This window comes from Heptranchias perlo, chromosome 33, assembly GCF_035084215.1.
Source record: "Heptranchias perlo isolate sHepPer1 chromosome 33, sHepPer1.hap1, whole genome shotgun sequence".
NCBI classification, from domain to species: domain Eukaryota; kingdom Metazoa; phylum Chordata; class Chondrichthyes; order Hexanchiformes; family Hexanchidae; genus Heptranchias; species Heptranchias perlo.
In genome coordinates, this window is record NC_090357.1 from 30,310,372 (window position 1) to 30,337,221 (window position 26,850).

Consider the following 26,850-nt stretch of genomic DNA (forward strand, 5'->3'; position numbering starts at 1 on the left):
TCTACTTGCCTGGATGAGTGCAGCTCCAACAACACTCAAGAAGCTCGACACCATCCAGGACAAAGCAGCCCGCTTGATTGGCACCCCATCCACCACCCTAAACATTCATTCCCTTCACCACCGGCGCACAGTGGCTGAAGTGTGTACCATCCACAGGATGCACTGCAGCAACTCGCCAAGGCTTCTTCGACAGCACCTCCCAAACCCGCGATCTCTACCACCTAGAAGGACAAGGGCCGCAGGCACATGGGAACAACACCACCTGCACGTTCCCCTCCAAGTCACACACCATCCCGACTTGGAAATATATCGCCGTTCCTTCATCGTCGCTGGGTCAAAATCCTGGAACTCCCTTCCTAACAACACTGTGGGAGAACCTTCACCAGACGGACTGCAGCGGTTCAAGAAGGCAGCTCACCACCTTCTCAAGGGCAATTAGGGATGGGCAATAAATGCCGGCCTCGCCAGCGACGCCCACATCCCATGAACGAATAAAAAAAAAATCGACAAGCCCTATCTTTCTGTGGGGAGTTTAGTCTGTATCTACGATGTCAGTCCAGAAACTTCTCGCCGTTCAATGCATTTGAACGAGGAGCCAGAAGGTGAGATGCCGTTTTCACGCAGCTTGTGGAGGGGCAGCGCATCTCGGACAGCAACTTCCGGATTTTTGCGTTTAACTGATGTGCGTTTGCCAGCATTTGCGCATAAATAACAATAAGCACTGTTAGCCTTGCCGTTATTTATATATTTTTAAAAATGGCAATTTTCTGATCTCCCCGGAGAGTCCCTGGGCATATCTTCGGAACGTAGGAATTGCGAGACGAGAAAAGACCAAGATCCATCTCGTTCACCTTCTACCATCCTGCTCGTCGCATGATACAATGATATTAGAGTTGTTGACTAATTACAGCAATCAATCTCTATCAATCAGTCGACAAAAGACCCAGTGATGGAAAGCTTTAGGAACCCATGGGTCCAAAGTCACCTGTTCCTCTCCTGCACTTACCACATGTCATGTCTCAAATTACCCATACACTGAACCCCAAAATATTGTTTTCTGAAAGAAATCTATCTAATTTGCTTCTGAATGAATCAATACAATCTGCTTCCACCGTCTCCCTAGGGAGTCTGTTCCATAGATTGATCACTCGCTCACTGAAATATTGTTTATGCAGATTAGTTTTGAATTTACCCCCCTTCAAGCACAGGCCGTGTCCTCTGGTTCCACTGTTCTGGACAGGGTGAAACAGCTTGCCATGGTCTACATTATCTACTCCCTTCAGAATCCTGAAAACAGCAATGATATCACCTCTTAACCTTCGCTTTTCCAGTGAGAATATGTCCAACTTACAGAATCACTCTTTGTAATCCAATCCCTCCATCATTCTGGTTGCTCTCTTCTGTATCCTTTCAATAACTGCAATATCCTTTACGTACTGAGGCAACCAGAACTGTACAAATTATTCCAAATGCGTTCACACCAATGCTTTATAAAGTGGCAGGATTACCTCACCGTTTCGGCTATTTTCCTGGATACTTTGTCCCCATGTCAAGCACTTTGCATTTCTCTACATTGAATTCCATCTGCCACCTGTCTGACCAATTCCCAAGAATATTCAAATCCTCCTGTAGCTTATCCTGTTCAGCTTCACAGTCTACCACCTTCATTAGCTTTGTATCATCTGCAGATTTAGCAATTGTGCTTGTGACTTTTAGCTCCAGATCATTTATAAAGATATTAAACAAAAGAGGTCCAACAACAGACCACCGTGGGACCCACGTAACATTCTCACAGGCTGGGGACAAACCCTCTGAGTTAAATTGGTCAACCAATTACGTATCCATCGGAAAATATTTTGACTGATTCCCACTTTCTTTATTTTCTGTACCTGCCTTTCCAGAGGAACCAGATCAAAGGCCTTACTGAAACCCAAGTAACCACATCCACTGTCATACTCCAATCATAAACAATTTTACAACACCAAGTTATAGTCCAGCAATTTTATTTTAAATTCACAAGCTTTCGGAGGCTTCCTCCTTCCTCAGGTAAATGTTCAGGAGCTCCTCGAAGCCTACGCATTTATACATATAGAACAATACATGGTGTTTACAGAATGCCCCTGCAACTGCCCGTTGCCAAGGCAATCACCGTGTTCAGACAGAGAGGTGTCACCTGCAGAACCCCCGAATACACATGGGGTAACGTGTAGCGTGACATGAACCCAAGATCCCGGTTGAGGCCGTCCTCATGGGCGGCCTCAAGTGTGTACCATCCACAGGATGCACTGCAGCAACTCGCCAAGGCTTCTTCGACAGCATAGGCTTCGAAATGCGTAGGCTTCGAGGAGCTCCTGAACATTTACCTGAGGAAGGAGGAAGCCTCCGAAAGCTTGTGAATTTAAAATAAAATTGCTGGACTATAACTTGGTGTTGTAAAATTGTTTACAATTGTCAACCCCAGTCCATCTCCACATCATACTCCAATCAAGCTCATTTGTCACACCCTCAAAGAAAACCAATAAATTAGATCAGTGAGACGTCCTCCTTGGGAACCGATATTGGTTATCTTTTATGATTTTATTTCTATCCAGATGTTACATGATCTTATTTTTAATAAGGGTTTCCATTACTTTATCCATAACGGACATCAAACTCACTGGTCTGTAATTTCCTGGGTCATTTTTGCTACTTTTTTTAAAAACAGGAGTAACATCTGCCTTTCCCCAGTCCCCCCGCACCTCTCCAGTATTCAATGATTTCTGGATGATTTGTAACAGAGTTCCTGCAATTTCCTCCCTTATTTCCTTTAGAATCCTCGGATGCATCTTATTCGGCCCCTGGGATTTATTCACCTTAAGTTTGCACAGCTGTTCGGCAACCGGGCTGGTAGTAATGTGGATAGTGTCACAACTTACCACTAACACCCTCTCGTTCCCTTTCTAGATCAAATAAATTAACTGTCTCCTTAAATTTATTTAGCACTTTTGCAGCATGTGCAGCATCAGTTGTCATGCAGTCATCCAATCCCGCTTTCAGTGGCCCCACTCTATCCCTCGTTTTTCTTTTTCTCTTAATATAACTATAAAAACTTATTATCCTTCACTTCTCTTGCCATATTTAATTCAAAATTCTTTTTGGTATTGAATCCATCTTAATTCTGTGCCATTTTCCTTTATGGCCATAAATGCTTTTATCATCTTCTTTATGAGTTGCTTGGTGGTCCCGTTCAACCAGGCAGGAGTGCCTTTAAGCTTGGTATCTTTGCTTTGCATGAGTACACATTGGTCCACTGCATTCAGAATTGCCTCCTTGAAAAAACTCCACAGTTTCGCCACTCTCCCAGCCATATTCAAACCTTCGGGCCCACTCTGACACAATTTCTCAAGAGCATAAAATTGGTCCTCTTAAAATTTGGAAATTTTGCTTGGGTTTTAGTAACCTCTCCAACTCTTATAATGTCAAATGTGATCACATTATGATCACTGGTACTCAAAGCCTCACCCTCTTTTGTGTTGGAGATTTGATCCTCCCTATTACTCATAATCAAATCCAGAATGTGTTCTCCCCTTGTTGGTTCTTTTACAAATGTGAATCATAAAACAGTCTTCCATTAACCCTAGAAATCCATTCACTATCTTACCAGTAGACAGTATTGCCCCAGTCAATTTCTGGTAAGTTGAAATCTCCAACCACGATAGTTGGTCCCTAACCAGTCACCATCCTTATCTCATCCCATAGTTCCAAATCAGGGCTATCACCCTGGCCTGGGGATCTACAGCACACCCCCAGTAACAGTTTACCATCTTATTAATTCTACCCAAAGTGATTCTGTGTCTGCCCTTTCCGTTTTTATATCCTTTCTAACTTGTGCCTCAATACTGGAATTTATATATACTGCCACATGACCTCCTTTTCTCCTGACACAGTCTCTTCTAAACAATGTAGATCCTTCCAGATATGTATCTCACTGATTGAAATCATTCCACCAAGTCTCTGTGATACTAATGATGTCCTTCCAGATCACAGATCTAATTTGTCAGACTTCTTGCTTTTTACCTTTCCCATTTACTTTACCTTCCTCACAGCCTAACCCACTGTGTGTCACTGACAGAAGTTACACGGTGCACCCCGATTCGGTGGGAGTAGCAACTTTTTACCAGAATGAGCATGAATCTGCACCCCCAGCTGACAGCATGCTTTCCCAGGGCCAAAGAGCTCCACATCAGCAATTAGGTCAGTCTAAAGCCGTGACCCTATTGAATCAATGAGTTATCTAAAGCTCACTGGGTGGTCTCATGGAATGGCCTAGCAGTGAGGGGGAGAATCAGTAAATCTCCATGGAGACCAGAAAATTTACATTTTTAAGAGTTTATTATTATATATGTTTATCACTAGACTTTGCACAGAATATACTCCCCCCAAGACTTTGCTGTGCCTTCAAGATCATATTTATTTCCCTAATATCAATCTATTAATAGTCTCCTCCTGTGTCCTGGAATTTAACAGATTATTTCGATTTAGGACTCTCCCCATTTACAAACTATTGTTCTGTATATTTTTACAAATTGGTTTGAAAGCAAAATTTAGGGTTCAGTGCTCTTTCCCCTAATCTTCTCAAGGCGCAGACTCATGGTGGAGTACCAGTCGCCCTCTAGTACCTCATCCCAAGTATTCATTTTCCGCTGGTCTGACCATGTGCCAATGTTGCCGCCCCCCCCCCCCCCCCCAGATTTTAGGTCCCCCCGCCCCCCGTCATTTCTGAATTTGAAGTCATGAGGAGTTATTTTTTAAATATCACAGTGGCGCAGGAGTATGTATCTCTTCCCGCTCCACCCCACCTCACCCCTACATTCCATCCCCACACACCCCACTCTGCTCCTAGCTTCGCCTCAAGCTGGAAAGCCTCAGGTGGGAAACAGGGAAACACCTGGGAGAGGGCAAGTAAGCTTGAAAATAGACTGAAGACATTTGGAGATTGGCCCACTAAGACCCAACCAGAGTTGGTACCAATCCCCCTGCCTATTCATTCCAAATGCACATTTCCCACCCTTCCTAACTCCAGAATAATTTCACTCCCTCATCTTGCTTGGAATCCTTCACAGTCTGGCCTGCCCAGGACCACTCCAAACCTTCTCCAACTCCCACTGAACTGTTTGCAAGTCATCCCACCATCAGTTTGTCTTCTTACGGGGTGTATCTGTGTTGCCTACTGTGTTACCAATTGTAATTCTGACTACAATCGGCAAGTACAGCAGGAGGGACAAAACGCAGATACAACTGATCGCAGGGTGGGAAACAAATTTGGGTGGGATGGCTCGAGATGGGCCGGGAACCATTCTGGGCAGATCGGGGCTAGCCGCTTTATGAATTACTCTAGGCATGCCAGGTCAAGGTGCTAGAGAGAGCTTGGGAAGCAGGTGGGAGCAGGCTGGTAAAGACAGCTCTGGGCACCAGAATGGGACACTTAATCTCCCAAAGAGGCGATCTTTGACGTGTTGACCGCTCTTTCTTTATTCCTGACTGTTGTTCTGTCCTGACTTTTCTTCAACAGAGATTCAGGAGAGTTGGGGAGAGGGAAATTGAGAGGAAAAAAATGAAAGTAAAGATTGAAGATCCCTAGACGGTGCTGACATGACTCTCACACCCACACGCTACAAGCAGCATATTAGTCACTTAGAGACATTCTCAACAGCGATCACTGTGGGAAACATGGCCAATGTGTTACACCTCCATATAGTGTCTCTACCCCCTCTCCAGGCTGTTCCCCACGTGATAGCGCCAGAAAATTCAACACTGGTGTTCCCAACACACTGGCAGCATTTAAATTTCCATCTGTAATCATAGGAAAATGCTCTAATATTAAACAAGGCAGCTTCAAATTAGGTGGAACTGATGCTGAAGAGTCCACCTGTAGAGTAAGATGTAGAGATCATGCAGCTTGCGGAGGGTGGAGGAGGATCAGACAATATCAGGGGGTGCACAAAGTTACTATAATTTTGCTGCTTCTAGCAAGATCACGATTAGCCCACAAAACAAGAGGAAAATTGCGAGTCTTGTGATGAATTTCCAACCATTGGCAAGTCTGCAGCTAACATGCATTGGAGAGGGCACAAAGAAGGCAAGAATGTACCCAAGTATAAAGAAAAGAGCCAAAAGAAAAGATTAGAAAAGTTTAACTTCCACATATAGATAGAAAGTGATTAAGGGGGAGCGTCATTGAGGTTTACAAAGTATTAAATGGTGTAGAAAAGAGGAATCCAGAAGTTACTTTAAGGTAAGCCAAGCCAGTGGGAAAAGGAAATTTAGTGGTAAGTAAATTTAAGGAAAATGTCTTTAATCAAAGGGTTATAAACATTTGGAATAACCTGCGAGGTAAGTTAGTGGAATCAAATACTAAGTTGTATACCAACAAATCAGCTGACTGTACAGATTCAAATTTTACAGCATCCAACAGTGTTTGATGGAGCAGCATAGAGGGAGCTCTACTCTGCACCTGAGCGCGCTGTAGTTGACTTGGGAGTGTTTGATGGTGGTCCATTCCCCAGCATTACCTTCATCTTGAGGAACAAAAACTCAGAAAATTGGAAAAACTATTGCATGGAGATTTCAGGTCAGCTACAGAAAGAAAATCAGCTGACACAAAGGAACTTCTCCTGTCTTGTACCCAACAGACCGAAACAGGCAACAAAATTGGGTGCAATCAGCAGGAAAGCAACAAGCTTGGAGGAATTCCCATTAGGGAGCTGCTTCTATCAGATTCACAAACAAGTGATGAACAGGGTTCAGGTCTGTCTGATGTGAGCACACAGTCAGATCAGAAATCGCTGCCACTCACGCCTTTAATATTTCTTGGTCTGATCAAAGCCTAGATGTGCAGCATCCTGCTCCTGGAAGGGAGGGTGGTTGCTGTTCCAATGTCTACCATGTATGAAATCATCCTTACAGACCTGCCTGAGGAGAAAAGCATCTCTGAATCCGTCTTGAGTTCAGCACCAAATCCCAAAGCACACATTGTGAGGTTTACAGGATGCACCACAACGCTCTCTGGATTAGTCTGGAGGTTCCCAAACGATGGATCAAAAAACAACTTTGCCCAGACCATTCTACAGGGCAGCAATAGGAGCCATTCAGGGAGGAGAGAGGTGCCATATATTTGTGTCTCCTTACTTTCCTTTCAATTTTTTGTTTCGTTACTAATCTCAAACTGGCAAGATTTGCATGTGATGGAAACAGGAATCAGCCCGGTTTCAAATGATAAAATATTTCTATACTGTATTTCCTCATTTGAATAGTAGCTAGGCATAAGCAGTGGGGTGTTTAAAATTGAAAGCATGGCTCTGTTTCTGATTATTTTCTCTGTACTTAGTCTTGATGTGAGGGTCTATCGGTGAATAAGTACACACAACGGCTGCAGTTGACACTGAAGAGCAAGAGAGGTCATCCCCTCCTTTGTTGATGCCTTTGGCTGTAAGCAGTACATCAGCAGGCAGCGAGTAGTTGGCTAAACACATCAGCCTTGTGAAATATTAATATATGGCACTGAGAGGAGACACATTATGGTTGCTTAGGACCTGAATTGTTAGATTTAAAACCCACCCAGGTGTCAAAGCCAGCAGTTCATGTTCTCTCTGCCTCCAGATATAATTGATTAAAGACTTGTTTCCTGCCTGTTGAGAAAGGATCTGAGGCTGCTTCAGAGAAATCTATTCAGTGAGGGAAAAAACTCGATCTCAGATGTTTAGGATTGGGAGTGGGATTAATTGGATAGCTCTTTCAAAGATCCAGCACAATCACGATGGGACGAATGGCCTCTCTCTGTGCTGTATCATTCTACGATTCTAGTCTATGATTTTACGTGAGAGGCTTCCTGTACCAGGTATAATTACTGCTGCCATTTTGGGCATGGCTGTCATTCACTTCATTCATCCGTATTTCCAGGGATTTGCGGTGAAACAGAATTCCGCAAATACAGAAGTGTGCACTTCACAAAACAACTCATCAAAAGAGACAGTTTAAAGAATTCTGAGAAAGCACTTCAAGAATTCAAAATGGTTATCTTGCTTTCATAAAAGAATTTAAATGATTAAAATTAAGTACCATATTGTTGTTATATCTGCTGACCTAACGTGCCTCTTTGTATATTATTTTCTTGTAATAAACCCGATTAGCAGTTTTAGCCTGAATTGTGACAGAGTAATTGGATAGCACATGGTATCACTGTGTACTGTAATCCAATTCCCCTTCCCTTTTCCTGGATTCCTTTAATAAGAGTAAAAGAGGGAAACAGAAAGAGGGAAAATAACAGGGATCGGAGAAAATAACGAAGAAAAGGAGAAATACAGAAAGGGAAAGAGCAGCAGACACACAGTAAGCATTGGGAGAGTAACAGAAACACTAAAAGAGAAACAGAAATGAAGGAAATGGGAGAAAGAAATACAAGGAGAAAAGCAGAAACCCGAGGAGAGTAAGAGAGACATTCTATTACATAAAATTACATAGAATGTACAGCATAAAAATAGGCCATTTGGTCCAACAGGTCTATGCCAGTGTTCATGCTCCACACGAGCCTCCTCCCAGCCGCCCCGCCCACCCCCCTTCATCTCAACCTATCAACATACCCTTCTATTCCTTTCTCCTCATATCTAGCTTCCCATTAAATGCATCTATGCTCTTCACCTCAACTACTCCTTGTGGTAGTGAGTTCCACATTCTAACCACTCTCTGAGTAAAGAAGTTCCTCCTGCATTCCCTATTGGATTTATTGGTGACTATTTTATATTGACGGCCCCTAGTTTTGGACTCCCCCAAAGTGGAAACATTTTCTCTACGTCGACCCTATCAAACCCTATCATAATCTATCAGGTCACCCCCTCAGTCTTCTCTTTTCTAGAGAAGAGAGCCCCAGCCTGTTTAATCTTTCCTGATAGGTATAACCTCTCAGCTCTGGTTTCATCCTTGTGAATTTTTTTGCACCATCTTCAGTGCCTCCATATCCTTTGCATAATATGGAGACCAGAATGCTGTACAATACTCCAAGTGTGGTCTAACTAAGGTTATAATGATCCATAAAAAACAATTATTAATATAGAGTTCCATGCAGACATCAGCAAGAGATATAAGAGGTAAATGGACCTAGTCTCAGTGTAATTTGGAACCCATGCCCGAGTCTGGCCACTCAATGGAGAAGGCTGCAGCTATTGTGGTGAAAAAATCTCTGTTGCAGGCCCTGACCTCCACGTGCAGGCAGACTCCCCGATAACGCAGCGCAGTGGCACATCAGTCCAGGGGATTAACCGCGCTGCTCAAGGCTCTGCCTTCACAATGTTAAAGTCAGTGCATTTCTCTGCCTTTTGCTCTCACTGTTCTCCGGGTCCTGTATTATCTGCCTCTATTAACACTCCATCGTATTGTGTCCAGTGTATCGCAGGTCACGAGATGCATCAGTACAGGGGGCTCATCTAGTTAAAGCAATAACCAACAACCTATGTAACCTTACCTGACAGGAGACCTGAACCAGAAACACGAGGTCTTTGGTGTCGGCGCCATTCCTGCTCACATCATTCTGATCCTCCGTCAGCGCCAGCTACACAAGGCCGAGAAATCGGGATGAGGGAGGGGGACAGAAAGATTAAAAAAAACATTAGGTCAAGGACAAACAATAAAGTAAATAATGCATGAGGGCCTGACTGTCACTGCTGACCCCAGAGTATATTACACTGGAGCCTGTGTTAGGGGAATTGGATTAGTGGGGAATACAAGTACCATCAGTTATGTCATTTCCAGCTGGGGAACACGGGCATCCCGTCAGTCAGTGATTTCCAGTCAGACCCAATCTATGTTTAAAAATGGATCAATCACTACAGGAAGCTTCGGATTCACACACAGGCTCCAATGCAAAGTGTTAACATATTCAGCATTCCGTTTAAAAACACACACACACAGCCCCTCCTGGATGTAATAAAACCACACAGCACACAATTAGCATAAAGAGAAAGATCAGCCATTCATTTGCTACAAATTTTTTTCCAATTCTGCCCCAGAGCAAAAAAAAAGCTGGGACTTGTATGTAATTTGACAAAATAAAAATCCTTTTCATTTGTTTTCCGATTCCACCCTCAGATTACGGTTGTGAAGATGGGTACGTTCCTTGCATCATCTGTGCAGGACTACCACGATGGCTGAGAGACTCTTGAAAACACAGGGTTTAATGAGGAGGAAAACCGCATGGATCGCGTAAAGTGTCTGCCCTTCTGATGGTGTACATTTATTAGGTAACAAAAGGTTCTCTAAACAAAGCACTGAACGATCAAAGCTCAATGTGCACTGAGCAACTCCCATTGCAAGAGGGAGAATCCCACTTCAGCCCTCGCACTTACCCTTCCTAACAATGCCTCTCTCTCAACATGCAGACCAGCAGAAGCAGAGGTCTATCAGCTTTTTGAGTCATGTCCAGGCACAAGCTAAATGCTGGAACCGTACAGCAAGAAAAATATCCGTCCTCCGTGTGCTGGTTTGAAAAGCAAAAGATCAATCTGTAAAAATCCGCTGCCTGTATGGAGCAGCCCTTGCGGTGATCATCCAGATTGTTTATAACCCGAGCCGCTGAGCTCCCCGTTAACCCATTTCCACACTGCCCGTTTCATGCTCAATTTGCTTAGCTAAGGCAGCTGCTCTGTAGTAAGAGTCGTCCCTCAGGACTAGCACCGACAGCATGGAGCTTGGCAGCAGCCAAGAGCAACACAGGAGTACGTGCAGCAATGATGTGCCTGCCAGACATTTCACTGCTCACAGCACTCATTGGGGACATGAACAGTTCATGTAAGAGTCTTTATCCCAAACATGACATTCACTCATTAAATAAAAACGAGGCTTGCTTTCCACGCAGCCATGCAACACTGTTCTGACTGACTGTGTGCACTGGAAGCCCGTTAGGGTTAGCTATTAGACAGACTCCGAACTCTTTTCAAATCAGAAGGCCGGAGCTTTGCTTAGCCCTGAGCTTCCTATTCTCAATCATCCTTTTTCATTTCTCTTACTGGAGGATGAATTATTTCAATAGTGCCAGTCAGAACTCAGGATTTTCAATTTAGCCAAACGCTGTGCCTTCAGCTTCTTATAGCAGATTCTATGCCAGCTGTGGGTTTCTCTCCCCCACCCCCCTGCACAAATTGTACACGGCATTGAGCTCATCTTAACCTCACCCTCCCCCCCCAGCAATTCTCTATTTAAAGTAAAATGCAACACAGACTCTACATCAGGATATGTACAAGGATTTCAAAACCAGGAGCTGACTCTGAGCAAAGCGTCCTGTTTTAAAGGATACACTAAACTGAAGTTCTGAAATACGAGAACCAGTTGAGCCAACGTGGATGGATATGAAAGGCAATTTTAAAGATAACTGAACAGAATGTACCCTGTAGTATACATCCGTTTTGGGAATAGCTACAAGACATGGGAATGCAAGCCAACCCTATTAACCTTTTCAGATTAACAGCAGGACCTCTCCACAAATGAAATGGCACGTTGCATAGACCAACATGTTCTGATCACAGTGAGTGAAATGCCTGAGACTCCATGCACTAACCCAATTCTGATACCCAGCAACAGAAAATGGGGAAGATTCGTACAGGAAAACAGATGCGTAATTTAAAAGGTGATTGGCCTCCAAAGGGTTAAACTCCGATGCTGGGTTATTTCCAAACCAGTGATGCATTTCACCCTTGGGTGGGGGGGGTGGAGATATTGAGCTTGCAACTTCACTGATAAAATTAGCTATTCCTTACTTCTAGCTCAGGGAGCAGAGCCATCTCTCATCATGCACCACAGAGCACTGCATTATAGCCCAGGGAGATGCAGCAGGAGAACAGTTATTAGGGAAGTCAGGTCCAGTAGAATTAGCCAAGCATGTCGTTTCATTTGATCATCCAGTTAATATAGCTACACAGGCTGCATTTTAACAATCGTATACTCACCAAATAGATGCTTTATTTGGCCTCTGCTTGTTTAAATATAATTCTGGAATCTCTAACGCATCCCCCATCTCAGGTCAAGAGGACCCACGCACAAACCAATAAAGCCCTTCACATTCTACAAAGCATGTTCAGGTCAGCAGCACATTTACTCGCTTTTGTTTCAGCAATCTGTCACTGATTTTAATCCGATCACTGCACTCAGTGTTTTACCAATACTGACAGGCAATGTAGATGTAAAACCTCCAAATTTAGAATTTTGTTTTGCAAGTGGCAAAAGTGATTACAGGCTGAACTCCTGCTGTTCGTGGGGCTGAAAGGCACAGTTTGTTTTTTTCTGTTTTAGATTACATATTCTTTGCGATTACTGTTAATTTAGCTCTCAGTTTGGTTACCTATGCACCTACGTTTGAATTTTAGTATGTGGTTTGTGTTCTTTATGTAAGCTCTCCTGCGCAGTGCCGCATTCCCCGGGGGTTGGCATTCACTGCATCTGCTGCTCATCTCTGGCGTCATGAACATGGAATGGCATCTTCCACTCTGCTCTTGCCCGAGAGGCCATCACACTGACCTTCAGAAGTGCATATGCAGGTTTTTAGTCCCGGGGACAGAGGGTGGGTTTGACTACTGCACAGGAACATAAGAACAGGAGGAGGACATTCAGCCCCTCGAGCCTGTTCCACCATTCAATTAGGTCATGGCTGATCCGTATCTCATCTTTGCAGAATGGGCATCTTGGCAGGTGAGAGGCTTCAGTTATGAGAAACTGGGCCTCTATTCCTTCAAACAAAGCAAGGCCAAGGGGTGATCCAATTCTACGGTTTTGATAAGTTAAATCGGAAAATACTATTTGCACTGGTCAGTCAGTCAGTAACTAACTAGAGGCATAAATTTAGGATCATTTACCCGCCTTAGTTCTGTAACCCTTAATACCCTGACCCAACAAAAATCTATTTTAATTGACCCCCAGCCTCAACAGCTTTATGGGGGAGAAAATTCCAGATTTCCACTACCCTTTGTATGAAGAAGTGCTTCCTGACATCACCCCTGAAAGGCCTAGCTCTCATTTTAAAGTTATGCCCCCTTGTTCTGGACTCTCCCACCAGAGGAAATAGATTCTCTCTGCTTCTCAGCTCCTGCAGCTTTCCAACCCTGCACAGCATAACTTTCAGTGTTCATCCCCCAACTAGGCACATCTCATAGCCACCCCCACCATCCTCACACTGCATGCTTGCTGTCAGCAACAACTCTGTGGCTGAAATCCCCTGTCCACGGGCTCTCCATTCCTCAGCTTCTTGCCCATCCCCCCATTGTGGAGCTGTACCCCAGCAACAGTCAGCACCTTCAGGAGAGGAGCATAGAAAATCATGAATAAAAAGAGGAAACTAATAGAACTTTAGTTCATGCACATGAAAACAAAACAAGGTATTACACTCACTTACAGTGTCACCATATACAGGGATTACCAAGGCAATCTGGAGCTTCCATCGCGCCTGTGCCAGCTCTCTGAATGATCCACTTAGTCCCTTCCCCCACACCCTTTCAAATATCCCTTTTTACAAATATTTATCCACTTCCCTTTTAAAAGCTATTATGGATTCTGCTTCCCTCACCGTTTCTGGTCAGCTATTCCATCCCCTAACAACCCTTTGCGTAACAAAACATTCTCCTAACCTCGCCCTTCGTTCTTTAGGCAATGATCCTAAATTTATGCTCTCTAGTTACTGACTGACCAACCAATGGAAATAGTATTTTCCGATTTAACTTATCAAAACCATAGACTTTGGAGCCCCTTGGCCTTGCTTTGTTTGAAGGAAAAGAGGCCCAGTTTCTCCAGACTCTCCTCATAAACGTGCCTCTCACCTGCCCGAGATACCCATTCTGAAAAGGCGAGCAGCAGAATCGATTTTTTGAGGGTAGGTCACCTTTGAATGAATGTGTCACACTTTTTTTTACATTTTTGCCCTCTCACAGGACTGCACTGAGATGGTAAGAGCACTAAATTGAGGTATTGTTTTTTTTATTCGTTCATGGGATGTGGGCGTTGCTAGCAAGGCCAGCATTTATTGCCCATCCCTAATAGCCCTTGAGAAGGTGGTGGTGAGCCGCCTTCTTGGACCACTGCAGTCCGTCTGGTGAAGGTTCTCCCACAGTGCTGTTAGGAAGGGAGTTCCAGGATTTTGACCCAGTGACGATGAAGGAACGGCGATATATTTCTAAGTCAGGATAGTGTGTGACTTGGAGGGGAACGTGCAGGTGGTGTTGTTCCCATGTGCCTGCTGCTCTTGTCCTTCTAGGTGGTAGAGGTCGCGGGTTTAGGAGGTGCTGTCGAAGAAGCCTTGGTGAGTTGCTGCAGTGCATCCTGTAGATGGTACACACTGCAGCCACGGTGCATCGGTGGTGGAGGGAGTGAATGTTTAGGGTGGTGGATGGGGTGCCAATCAAGCAAGCATTGTAAGCACACTTGGTGCCCACTTTCTCCACATGTACAGTGCTTCAGTGGGAAGGCAGAAAAACTGGGCATCTGTGTATGATGTGGTAGGAGAGACAGGAACAGGAGCTTCCCATTCCTTTCCCAACCCCTGAAACTCACCACAAGGCTGCTAGACTCTGCTTGAAGTGGTATTCGAGATCATGTTATGGATTTCCAGGAGCCTGAGCAAGCCCAGGTAAATGTCACATCATCTCACACGTATGTTAGTCTCTATGTCTCTTTGCCAGACCCAGATGAAAAGAGAGTATCAGTGTGAGCGAGTGAATAGGGAGGAGACAAATTTACAGCTGGAGAACATCACCGCTTAATGTCCTCAGGTTTTCAGCTCTACTACCTCCACCACGCCAGCCAGTCACCAGGAGAAAAGGCACCGTGAGATCAGTCTCAGCCAATGTGGTTTCTGAGACACCTATTTTCCCACCGTTTAAACAGCTCCAGCGTTTACCCAAGAGCAGCGCCTACCTCATCAAACCTGGGGCTCCAACATTATTGGCAGGGCAAATGCCCGACCTGCTTCTCTGCCAGTTTGTAGCTTTCTTGGGTGTTTACTCTTTATCCTCCTGCGATATACAGATGGAAAATGAACCACAAGCAAACACTCACAGCTCAGGTTAATTACTCGATAGGCACCATCTCCCACTGCATGTTACAGCCTCAAAATCAGAATGTAGTACATTAACCAAAAGGCTTCTAGGAACTAATAACAAGTTAGTACAGGAGTCTGAGACACTTGGTCATCTTCTGAGAATTAACTCCCAAAGCATGAAATGTGCAGCTCTGACAGGGAATGGAGACGATGAATTGCAATCAGCACTGCACAGAGACTGAACAGCTCCCTAATACTGAGCACGTTTATTGAACTGGTACCTGTTTAAAGAAATGGACCGTGCCTGTAAATGAGCGTGATGGTGATGAACTGCTGCAGTCCACATGTACAGCAGCTACTCCTTTCACCTGCAAGAAAGATTACTCAAGGGGCTTCACACAAAGAGAGCAACAACACAGAACAAGAAACAAATACTGAGTTAGATAGATTCACCTAATACCCCGACAGATTTGTGTTAGTCTGAAAAATTAGTAAGCCAGGCAAACAATTCTAAACCAGAAAAACAGCCCACCATTGTCAGAGTGTGGATAACTAACACGCAGGTAACAGCTGGAAGACACAATCGACACAGGATCAAAGTGAAATCAAATCACCTTTCACTTCTCAGGCAAACAGGAACTGGTCAGGTTTCTCTCCACAACAGAATTCCCCCTTTCCATCACAAGCAAAACAAGCTGAGAACATGGCGCTTTCATTTGATCACAGAAGCTCTATGCCTGTACATTCAGTTCCCATCTCTTTCAGTTCCCACGTGTACTTCAATCAGGAAGGCACATGGACTGCTCCACTGTTAGAGATGTGTTGTTAGAGATGTGTTTGCTGTAGAACAGCCCTTTTTCTCCTTTACCCCCTGTCAAACAGCAAGAATCAGCAGAAGGTTTGCAAAGCGGAGTGCCGAGCAGCTCTATGATGATGCTGCTACCACCGGAACATGAACGGAGCCTCCTCGTCACTGCATTACCTCAGGCAGGGGCATCAAGATGAGTGGCATTTTAAGAAATCTGTTTGTTGGAATGGACTAGCTTTGAAGAAACAAATCATTTATGCAATGAAATCACTAATGAGCTAGGTTCAGTAAGAACATCATCAAAATATAACTCTGCAATTCACTGCATTATACTGCACCCCCAGCTCCCGAAGCACGGTGCTCGCACAGCGGGTTACAAACCGACTGTAAAAGACGTGCCTTCCCGACAATTGGTTTTAAAGTCCCAGCAGTTTTACACACAGCTTGCAATTGGCTGTGCCGAGACCCATCCTGTCCTCACCCAAAATACGTTTTCTATAGACAGTGAGCACACAGTCCCAGCCCAGGGCCTGAGATCTGTTGCAGCAATCCATCCGCCACCCCCAGTACAGACTGGAAACTAAAGCCGGCTCCATCAACCGGTACGGTTTAGTGTTACACTCAGCGGTGTTTTACCCACGAGGCTTCCAAGGAGCCCTGTGTTGATACTTTTAAAATCTGCACAACGCTTTCCTCAGATGGGTTTATCTGAGCTCCAATAGAAATGACAGACTGGGCAGATCTGGCACAAAGTCAACATCTATTTTGTTTTGCACAAGATTCAAATAGCCCTGAACTCAAACCCTCTAAATACACATTTACTCGCGCACACACTCTCTCTCAGAGGGAGGGAGGGAGGGGAGAGAGAGACACACACACATGCACGCACCAACACACGTTCTTATACAGACACACACACTCTCTGAGTGAGAGAGAGAGAGAGAGAGAGAGACACACACATACACACACACAAATACACACGTGTGCAATGGGGCAGGCTGTCCGGAGAACTGCTGAAAGTATTCTCGTGCTCGAGTGCTGCCCCCTCTGCTGCTCATCTGTTTCACTTTGCGACTGTAATAACCACTTTTTTATGAAAACAAGGGTGCTCTCCTGTAGAGTCATGCTGCCAGTGTGGAATACACCGGCAACTCTTGTAAATATTCTCTGATAACGTGTCATGGAAAATGCCTGAGACTAATTTACTTTTGTTACAAAAATGCCTGTCAGCGCTTCAGAGGAGCCAGGAGTTAATCTTCAGACTCTCAGCTCCTGAAGTTGTGAATCACCTTGAAAACAACTCATGGCATTGAGGATTTTCATTGCTGAAGAAACAGGACCCAGTGCGCGCGCAGAGTTACATACTCACTGTGACCGTCATGCTTCGTTCACTCTGCTACTGTACCTGAACAACAGTAACCCACAGGGGACAAACCTACAACTCACCCTGCAGTTACACCTCAGTTCCCACCGCCTGGCCCATGAGTTTCAAACCACTTGTTACTGCTCGGCTAACAAGTAATCAGTTTGCCTTAATCCAGTGAGACCGGGATGATTCATAGCGTACGAACGATACACAAATCACTCTATTCCCAAGATTCAACAATGGGCCGAAACTCAAACACTTCACTGGTCAAGGAAAAAAAATAAACTTCACGTCAAACACATCATAAACAGCTCCTCTTCAAATCGCTTGGACACACGATCAAACTGAAAAGCCAAAACCAATTTATGTTTGCACACACTGCACTAATCCCTGTCAAATAAACATTAGCCGGCAGTACAATGAGTTGCAAATACAGGAAACGCACAACAGAAGTGACCAGCTGTGGATTTCCAGCATTTTCAGCTGACTTCAGATTTCCTGGACTTACAGCTTTTCTTTATCATTACAGTTCTGGGTCCTGGGAAAGAACAAGTTCCGGTGTTTCTAGTGGTAGAAGGGGCTCTAAGCAGAGGACACAGATTTAAGGTGATCGGAAAAAGAGCCAAAGGCGACATGGGAAAACATTTTTTACGCAGCGAGTTGTAATGATCTGGAATGCACTGCCTGAAAGGGTGGTGGAAGCAGATTCAATAATAAATTTCAAAAGGGAATTAGATAAGTACTTGAAGGGAGAAATTTACAGGGCTATGGGGAAAGGGCAGGGGAATGGGACCAATTGGATAGCTCTTTCAGTGGGCCGAAAGATCTCCTCCTGTGCTGTACCTACTATGATACTATGAAGTTAGAGCACGAGATGGTACAACGAGTCTCAATTTCAAAACCTACATTTATATAATGCTTTTAATGTCGCAAAACCCTCCAAGGTGCTTCATGGCAAATGTGGGGGTGAGGTGAAAGACCCAGCTGGAAATGGGAGAAGAGTTATAGGAAGTGGCCAAGAAAAGGATGAAGAGGGAGATTTTGAGGAGAGTTTTGATGGTGGAGAGAGCTGTAGTGAGCCGGAGGGGATTAGGAAGAGAATTGCAGAGGGTAGGGCCTTGATGCCTGAAGGTTCTTCCGCCAATGGTGGGACAGGTGAAGGGGGAGGACAGGCTGGGTCTGATGGTCCAGGCTCAGAAGAGTGAAGGGTGTGAGCTGTGTCATAGACTGGAGGAGGTTGAGAGGGTGGGGTGGGGTGTGCAGAGGTCCTGAAGGGTTTCATAAACTAGGCCCAGGGGATGGGTTGCCAGCAAAGGTTGGCAAGGATGACGGCAATAGGTGAGTGGGATCCTGGGTGAGTTGGAGTTGATGCTGGGTGGAGGTCGAGAGAAAGCGTTGGAGTAGTTGAGCCTGGAGACGATGAAGATGTGGTCGAGGGTCTCAGTGGTGGAGGAGATGCGGTGTGGGTGAAGACTGAGAAAGGTGGTCCTGTTGATGACCTGGATGTGAGGTTTGAAGTTTGGCTCAGAGTGAGCAGCACACCGAGGCTGCACACTGTCAGGTTCAGCCTGAGCAAGTCACTGGGAACCAGGAGCAGAGTTTCTGAAGGAAGCTGATTTGATGTTAGACCACACAGCAATAATGGTGAAGTCAAGGGTAATGGTAGAGAGGTGAAGCTGACCCCTTGCTTATAAATGATGTCACAGAGAGGCAATAAGGAGTAACAGTGGGCCAAGGGTGTGCCAGAGGTGACTGTATGCACATTGAAGGAGATGTGCTGGCTATGTTGGGAAAGGTAGGAATTGAATAACAGGACAGGGTATTTGGCATTTGGGTTAGACTGTTATTCTGGGTTATGGCACTCCAGAACCTGGAGCAATGCCCCAAAGGGAGTGTGTTAAGCTAGATGTGATCTTAAAAGGTGCCCTGCTTTTCATAACCAACCCTGTCACAACAGTGACATTATGATTCTAGCAATTCCTCTACGTTCCCCAAAAATACCTCCCCAGTCAGAGGGTAGTTGTAGTAACTGCTACTGCAGTTCCCGTGGGACCAATGCTAAGCATAGCATCAGCGTGCAGAGTCAGACACTGAAACTGTGGCTCGTACTGCTGAGTGGGGCCCGGGGCTGAGCTGTACGAGAATCCTACCGAGTTTCGGTTAACCCTGTATATTCAGTCTGTTGCGATGTTAATTTGCGTACGTAGACCCAGATTTCAGTGACTGCTGCCCACAGGCAATCTGGTGGAAACTGCTCGTTGTAGTCTATGAGATGTGGAGGAAGATCTTCACTCCAGGATCGAGAATCCATTATGAGACATCTCCATGCGTTTGCAGCTTTGTTCTGACAATGCATCCCCAGCTTTCCCATTCTTCCTCCCTCCACTTCAAGGGTGTCCTGTTCACTACTGTCGGAGGGTAAGATGGAATTGTTCTAAAGCAGGCTATTGGATCTCTGTTGGTTCTGGGTTCTACTCTGGTCAAGATTATAGATTTTATTGATTCTGTCAAGTAACTGATAGTTTTGTTCAGTCGAGCTGGTCCTGCAGTAAGCACTGTGATCCGCTGCATACTGCCCAGAGACAGGTGTCAGCTCCCCCTCTGCTTCTTTAAATCCTCTTCCCCACAGCAAGTCTGTAGATGGGAACCATGCCTGCACTAAGGGTGGTGGAGTAGCCGTCCCCAAGGCAGGAGGTAGGGGGTAGGTATAAAGCTGAGTTTGCTTCACCATACTTCTTTGAGTTAGAGTTTGAGAGGCTTCCCAAAGTTCCTCAGGGGAGTTTCGCACTGACTATCCCTGGGGATAGTTCATAGGTTTCTCAGTACTGTCACCGTTCTTGGTTGATTCTGGGTTCTCTGAGCTGGGGAGTCCTTGTCTGAGGGGGAAGCCCATGTTATTTGACCGATAATTACCCCATAAAGGGATCAAGTGCAACCTATCCTAGATTTAAATAGAGTGCAGCGCAGATTGGTGGCAGCAACATGAGTGACAGGTGCTGCCAACATTATTTTGGTTCAGTGGCAATGAACTTCACTGTTTTGCGTAAAAGGTTTCTTGTTGCCTTGGTCATAGAATCATACAGCACAGAAGGGGTCCATTCGGTCCATTGTGCCTGTGCCAGCTCTTTGGAAGAGCAATCCAATGAGTCCAACTCCCCTGCTATTTCCCCATAGCTTTGCAAATATCTCCATTTCAAGTATATATCCAATTCTCTTTTGAATTCTCTTGATATCGTATCAAGTCATCGATTCCTCAGCGCCATGCAGTGCCAACACTTGTTCAGTGATATCTGAGCTTGGCTGGATCTCCTAGGCTTAGGAGATCCATCCTAGGTCTGTCTTATTCTGAATATCATACAGCCCATCCTTACGGGTGTGTGTTTCCTGAACCTGAGGCCAATTTGATGTTGCAGTATGATGTTTAAGTGACAAGCATTTGATGCAACATTCGTAAGCGGTGGTCATCGTGACCAGAATATTGGGTTTTGCAAAGTATTTAAAGCCTTTGGCAGATGTTGGTGCAGATATGCTGACCTATTTAGTCTGATTTGATGCAGACAATGTATCGCATGAATCAATGCTGAAGGGTGTGTCTTACGACCATATGTTTGCCGCAGGCACATTGTGCCTACTGAGTGTAAAATTATTAGCCCCTTGTATGCGAAATTTCATTTGTTTTTACTGCTGTATTTGCTTTCTAAGTGACCTACTGTGAACATAGGATTGATTGGGTGTTGGTGTTACAGTCTGGCCTAAAGGGTAGAGCTTTACTTTCATACGCTTGTCACTGCATGTACGACCTCGATGGTGAGTAAACAGAAAAGACTTTGATACCAGGTCCCAGAGGTGAATGCAGTATTCCATCTAGTCTGTTCTTCAAGCAAAAACAGACAGACAACTTGCAACAGAAGATAAAGTACTAAGGATGACAAAGCATGTGTACGAGTATGACTGATCTGACAACGCTCACACACTAGCTGAAGGACACACATTCTGTGTTAGTTTATTCAGAGACCGAGTAGAATTTCACCCCCTCTGTAGGGACACAATGTACTGTATGACAGAAGGTGTTGGCAGTTTGAATGTTACCATCAGCGTTCAAAATGCAGTCAATGTACGGGGCTGACACCACATTCAAGATGCAAGGGAGCCTGTGAAGCAACTGCAAATGCTGCCACCTAGGGACAGACCCAGCCCAATAAATACTCAGGAAAAGTTAAGATGGACAAATACTGTTGGCCAGCAGAGGGCAGCCATTTTGCCTTAAGCAAAGTGAGAAAAGACCTACATTGTCTCTCAGTCGTGTCACTCACCCCAACACCCAACCAACGAAGTGTCAAGTGCATCTCACAATAAGACTTAAGAGTGTCTCAGAGATCAATGCTGATTGTAATATACACGGAAGTGAAGAATGAAACAAGACTCTCCAATTTTGCTGATGACTGGGAGGGACTGCAGACAAGAGGAAACAGGCCAGTCATAGAGGGACCTGGATAAGTCATGAGATCAGGAACAGATAATAAACAGTGTCAACACAAGACAAATGGTGTATTGTACAGGACACGACACCGGAGAGGGATTTAGAGGTACTGTTGAATAGATCATGGAGGCCATTATCACAGTGTGCAGCAGCAGTGACGAGGCCAAATATGATCATGGGTCGCGTGACCAGAGGAAAAGACAAATCTTGGGCACTCCCCAACAAGAGGCAGGACCTTCAGGGAGAACACACACCCCAACAAGAGGCAGGACCTTCAGGGGGAACACACACCCCAACAAAAGGCAGCACCTTCAGGGGGAACACACACCCCAACAAGAGGCAGCACCTTCAGGGGGAACCGGTACCCCAACAAGAGGCAGCACCTTCAGGGGGAACCGGTACCCCAACAAGAAGCAGGACCTTCAGGGGGAACACACACCCCAAAAAGAGGCAGGACCTTCAGGGGGAACACACACCCCAAAAAGAGGCAGGACCTTCAGGGGGAACACACACCCCAAAAAGAGGCAGGACCTTCAGGGGGAACACACACCCCAACAAGAGGCAGCACCTGAGAGAGAACATTAAGGGATGAGCCCACTCATTGGAAGGGAAGCCCAACACTCTGCACGTTCATGTGTGCTGTGGGACTGATGGGCCCAAGGCTAAGAACAGCCTGTGCAATGTTCAAACTGACCACAACGTACTAACCACAAGTAGTTACAAAATCATCATCCTGATTTTCGTCGGCCAGTTACTGTGTTTTGTCATTAGAAACATACATCCCTTAGAACACCAACTGACTCATCATAGCCTTGATACAGACGTGAACACAAGAGCTGAACGCCAGAGGAGAGATGAATGGAGCTACCCTCAATATCAACACAGCATTCAACTGAGTACGGCCCAAGGTGCCCTAGAAATACTAAGGTCAATGAAGGTCAAGGCAAAACTCTCCGAGTGACTGGAATTATAACTTGGCACAAAGAAAGATGATTGTGGTTGTCGGAGGCCAGTTATCACAGCCCATAGACATCGCTGCAGGCGCTCCTCAGGGAAGCATCATCAGCCCAACCATCTTCAACTGCTTCATCAATGATCTATCCTCCGTCATAGAACCATAGAAAAGATACAGCACAGAAGGGGGCCATTTGGCCCACTGTGTCCGCGCCGGCTCGAAGAACAACTAGGTGCCCATTCTGATCCCACCTTCCAGCACCCAGTCCGTAGCCCTGCAGCTTACAGCACTTTAGGTGCAGGTCCAGGTAATTTTTTTTTAAAAGAGTTGAGAGTCCCTGCCTCTACCATCAATTCGGGCAGTGAATTCCATACACCCACTACCCTCTGGGTAAAAATGTTTTTCCTCATGTCCCCTCTAATCCTTCCACCAATCAGCTTAAATCTATACCCTCTCGTTCTTGAACTCTCCGCTAGGGGAAACAGGTACTTCCTGTCTACTCTATCTGGGCCCCCCATAATTTTGTACACCTCAATCAAGTCTCCCCTCAGCCTGCTCTGCTCCAAAGAAAACAACCCCAGCCTATCCAATCTCTCCGCATAGCTACAATTCTCAAGCCCTGGTAACATTCTTGTAAATCTTCTCTGCACTCTCTCCAGAGCAATTACGTCCTTCCTGTAATGTGGTGACCAGAACTGCGCACAATATTCCAGCTGTGGCCTTACCAGCGTTTTATACAGTTCCATCATTACATCCCTGCTTTTGTATTCTATACCACGGCTAATAACGGAGAGCATTCCGTATGCCTTCTTCACAACCTTATCTACCTGTACTGCCACCTTCAGGGACCTGTGCAAATGCACTCCAAGGTCTCTCACTTCCTCTACCCCTCTCAATATATTCCCGTTTACTGCGTATTCCCTTTTACTGTTTGCCCTCCCTAAGTCATAAGGTCGGGAGTGGGGCTGTTTGCTATTGATTCCACAGTGTTCAGCTCTATTCACAGCAACTCAAATAATGAAGCAGCCCATGCCAACCCAATTAACATCCATGCCTTGGTTAATAAGTGGCAGGTAACATTCGTGCCACTTTAAGTGCCAAGTAATGACCTTCTCGAACAAGAGAAAGCTCAGCCATCTCCCGTTGATCTTCAACTGCACCACTATCTCCAAGTCCCCCATCATCAACATCTTGAGCATCACCACTGCCCAGAGCTTAACTGGACCAGCCTTATTAACACTGCAGCAGAGCAGAGGCTGGCTACTTTACAACAAGTTACTCATCTCATTGCTAAGGGTGATTAAAGAGATGGGCCAAGTGCTCTGTGAGCCCCTTGCCTGTAACTTCAATAGCTCAAATGAGTCAGGTATTGTTCCCTTAGATTGGAAAGCAGCTCATGCAGTTCCAATTTTCAAAAAAGGGGACAAATCAGAGCCAGGGAACTACAGGCCTATCAGCCTGACTCCATCATAGGGAAGATGCTTGAAAGGATCTTAAGAGATGCTCTTTATGATCACTGAGAAAGAAGGGACCAATAGAGATACTCAACGCAGATTCTTGAAGAAGGTCGTTCCTTACAAACTTGATTGAGTTTTTTGAAGAAGTTACTAGCTTAGTGGATGAGGATAATCCGGTTGACAATGTCTACCTGGACTTTCAGAAAGCCTTTGATAAGGTAACTCACGCTAGGTTACTTCACAAGGTAGAATCTTGTGGTATCAGTGGGAACTTGATACTCTGGATTAAGCATTGGCTCCGATCCCACAGGAAAAAGCTGTAGTCAATGGCTGTGGATCAGCCAGGAAGCAGGTTACTAGTGGTGTCCACAGGGATTAGTGTTAGGCCCATCATTGTTTTCATCAATGATCTAGACAATGGATTTGGGATATGACCAGTAAGTTTGCAGATGACAGTGAAATTTGTGTAAGGGTTAAGACTGTAGGGGAGAGCACACTAATACAAAGAGATTTAGATGCACTAGGGGAATGGGCCAGACAATGGCAAATGGTATTTAACCTAGATAAATGCAGTGTGATGCATGTAGATAGGACTAACACAGAATATAATTATCATATACAGGGAATAACACTGAAAGCAGTTGAGAGAGAAAAGGATCTCGGTGATATTGCGCACAGATCACTGAATGTTCACAACCAGTGCAGAAAAGCTGTCGCCAAACTAAACAGGTTGTATTAATAGAACCATTCAGAACAAATCAAAAGACACCATTCTGTCCTTATACAGGTTCTTGGTTAGACCGCATTTAGATTACTGCATTCAGTTTTGGTCCCCTCACATGGTGGGTGATATAGTGGCCTTGGAAAAGGTTCAGCGGAGAGCTAGAAGGATGATTCCTACCTTAAAGAACCTTAGTTATTCAGATAGGTTCATGGACCTTGGTCCTTTTACTTTACAGCAGTGCAGACAACCTCCCAGGAAATTACATAGCAGGGGCGGGCGGAGGTATCTATTCATGATGCTCCAAGCATCATGCATGTGGGGCAGGCTTGATGGACCAGTTGGTCTTTTTCGTATGTCTGTATATATCCTGGCCCCTCTACAAAGCTCAAGTCAGGAGTGTGGTGGTTAGTATCCTGGAATTCCCTACCTAACCCCATTGTGAGAGCAACATCACAAGGACTGCATTAGGGCCAACACCATCTTCTCAGAGTGACTAAGGAAGGGCAATAAATACAGCCTTGCAAACATCCTGAGGTCAAATACAAAAACTCAAAACTTACCTAGTGGTGCAGTACATTATTGCAAGACAGTTTTAGTACAAGCTGGTTGACAGTGATGCAGAACATATGCTTTAAGAAGTAGAGCAATAGGAGAGGGAGCAGATGCTGTAGAGGAGACTGGCACTGACTGAATAACGCCACATTCCCCCCGAGTGTTACAGTGCAAGCTGCTCATTTAGTATCTCTTCAAAGGACTTCAGACATTTAAATATCAACTACTGGAATTCAAACTAGATTTTTGAATCCTTACTATACCAGAGAGGAAGTTTGATTTAAAACATTTGATTTAAAATATTAGATTTGAAGAGACTGGTTGGCGTAGTGAATTAGTACAGTCCTTTCACTATGGGTCCCAGGTTTGAATCCAGTCGAGAGGGGCTGGGAGGGACAGTGAGTTTGCACACTATCCTTGCATCTGTGGGACCTGCGTTTGAATCCTGCCCAAACAAACGGAATTAAAGTGTTCTCTCTCTCTCCTGGCTGCAAAGATCCTAAATAAATTCAGGTTTCAGTCATTGCAATCCAATTCCTACTCGATCCATAACAGAAAACTCCTCCTAATATACCAGGGCTAAAAGGGTTAAATTACGAGGACAGGTTGCATAGACTAGGCCTGTATTCCCTTGACTATAGAAGATTAAGGAGTAATTTAATTGAGGTGTTTAAGATGATTATTAAGGAGATGATGGGGTAAAAAGTGAGAAACTATTTCTTCTGTTGGGGGCATCCAGAACAAGGGGCCATAACTTTAAAATTAGAGCTAGGCCATTCAGGGGTGATGTCAGAAAGGGTAAGGGAAATCTGGAACTCTCTGTCCCCCCTCCCCCCACCCCCCAAACAAAAAACTTTTGAGGCTGGGGGTCAATTGAAAATTTAAAAACGGAGATTGATAGATTTTTGTTAGGCAAGGGTATTAAGGTTTACGGAACCAAGGTGGGTAGATGGAGTTAAGATACAGATCAACCATCATCTAATTGAATGGCAGAACACACTTGAGGGTCTAGATAGCCTACGCCTGATCCTATGTTAGAATCATAGAAAGGTTACAGCAAGGAAGGAGGCCATTCGGCCCATCGAGTCGATGCCGGCTCTATGCAAGAGCAATCCAGCTAGCCCCACTCCCCCACCCTTTCCCTATAGCCCTGCAAATTTTTTCCTTTCAAGTACTTATCCAGTTCCCTTTGAAAACCATGATTGAATCTGCCTCCACCACCCCCTCAGGCTGTGCATTCCAGATCCTAACCATTCGCTGTGTAAAAAAAATTTTCCTTATATCACCTTTGGTTCTTTTGCCAATTGCCTTAAATCTATGTCCTTTAGTTCTCGACCCTTCCGCCAATGGGAACAGTTTCTCTCTATCCACTCTGTCTAAACCCTTCATGATTTTGAATACCTCAATCAAATCTCCTCTCAACCTTCTCTGTTCCAAGGAGAACAACCCCAGCTTCTCC

The 26,850-nt window shown here is 45.0% G+C and overlaps 1 protein-coding gene across 5 annotated transcripts in view; it reads right to left on the bottom strand.

The window, feature by feature from the left end:
• The window catches only part of LOC137301557 (rho GTPase-activating protein 32-like), a 469,652-nt gene that overhangs the window by 183,075 nt on the left and 259,727 nt on the right, over positions 1–26,850 (bottom strand). For all 5 annotated transcript variants that reach the window (XM_067971106.1, XM_067971109.1, XM_067971107.1 and 2 more), the window contains one exon: positions 9,497–9,583. In XM_067971106.1, the coding sequence (XP_067827207.1) occupies positions 9,497–9,583 (87 nt within the window). The remainder of the gene's footprint in view (positions 1–9,496; positions 9,584–26,850) is intronic.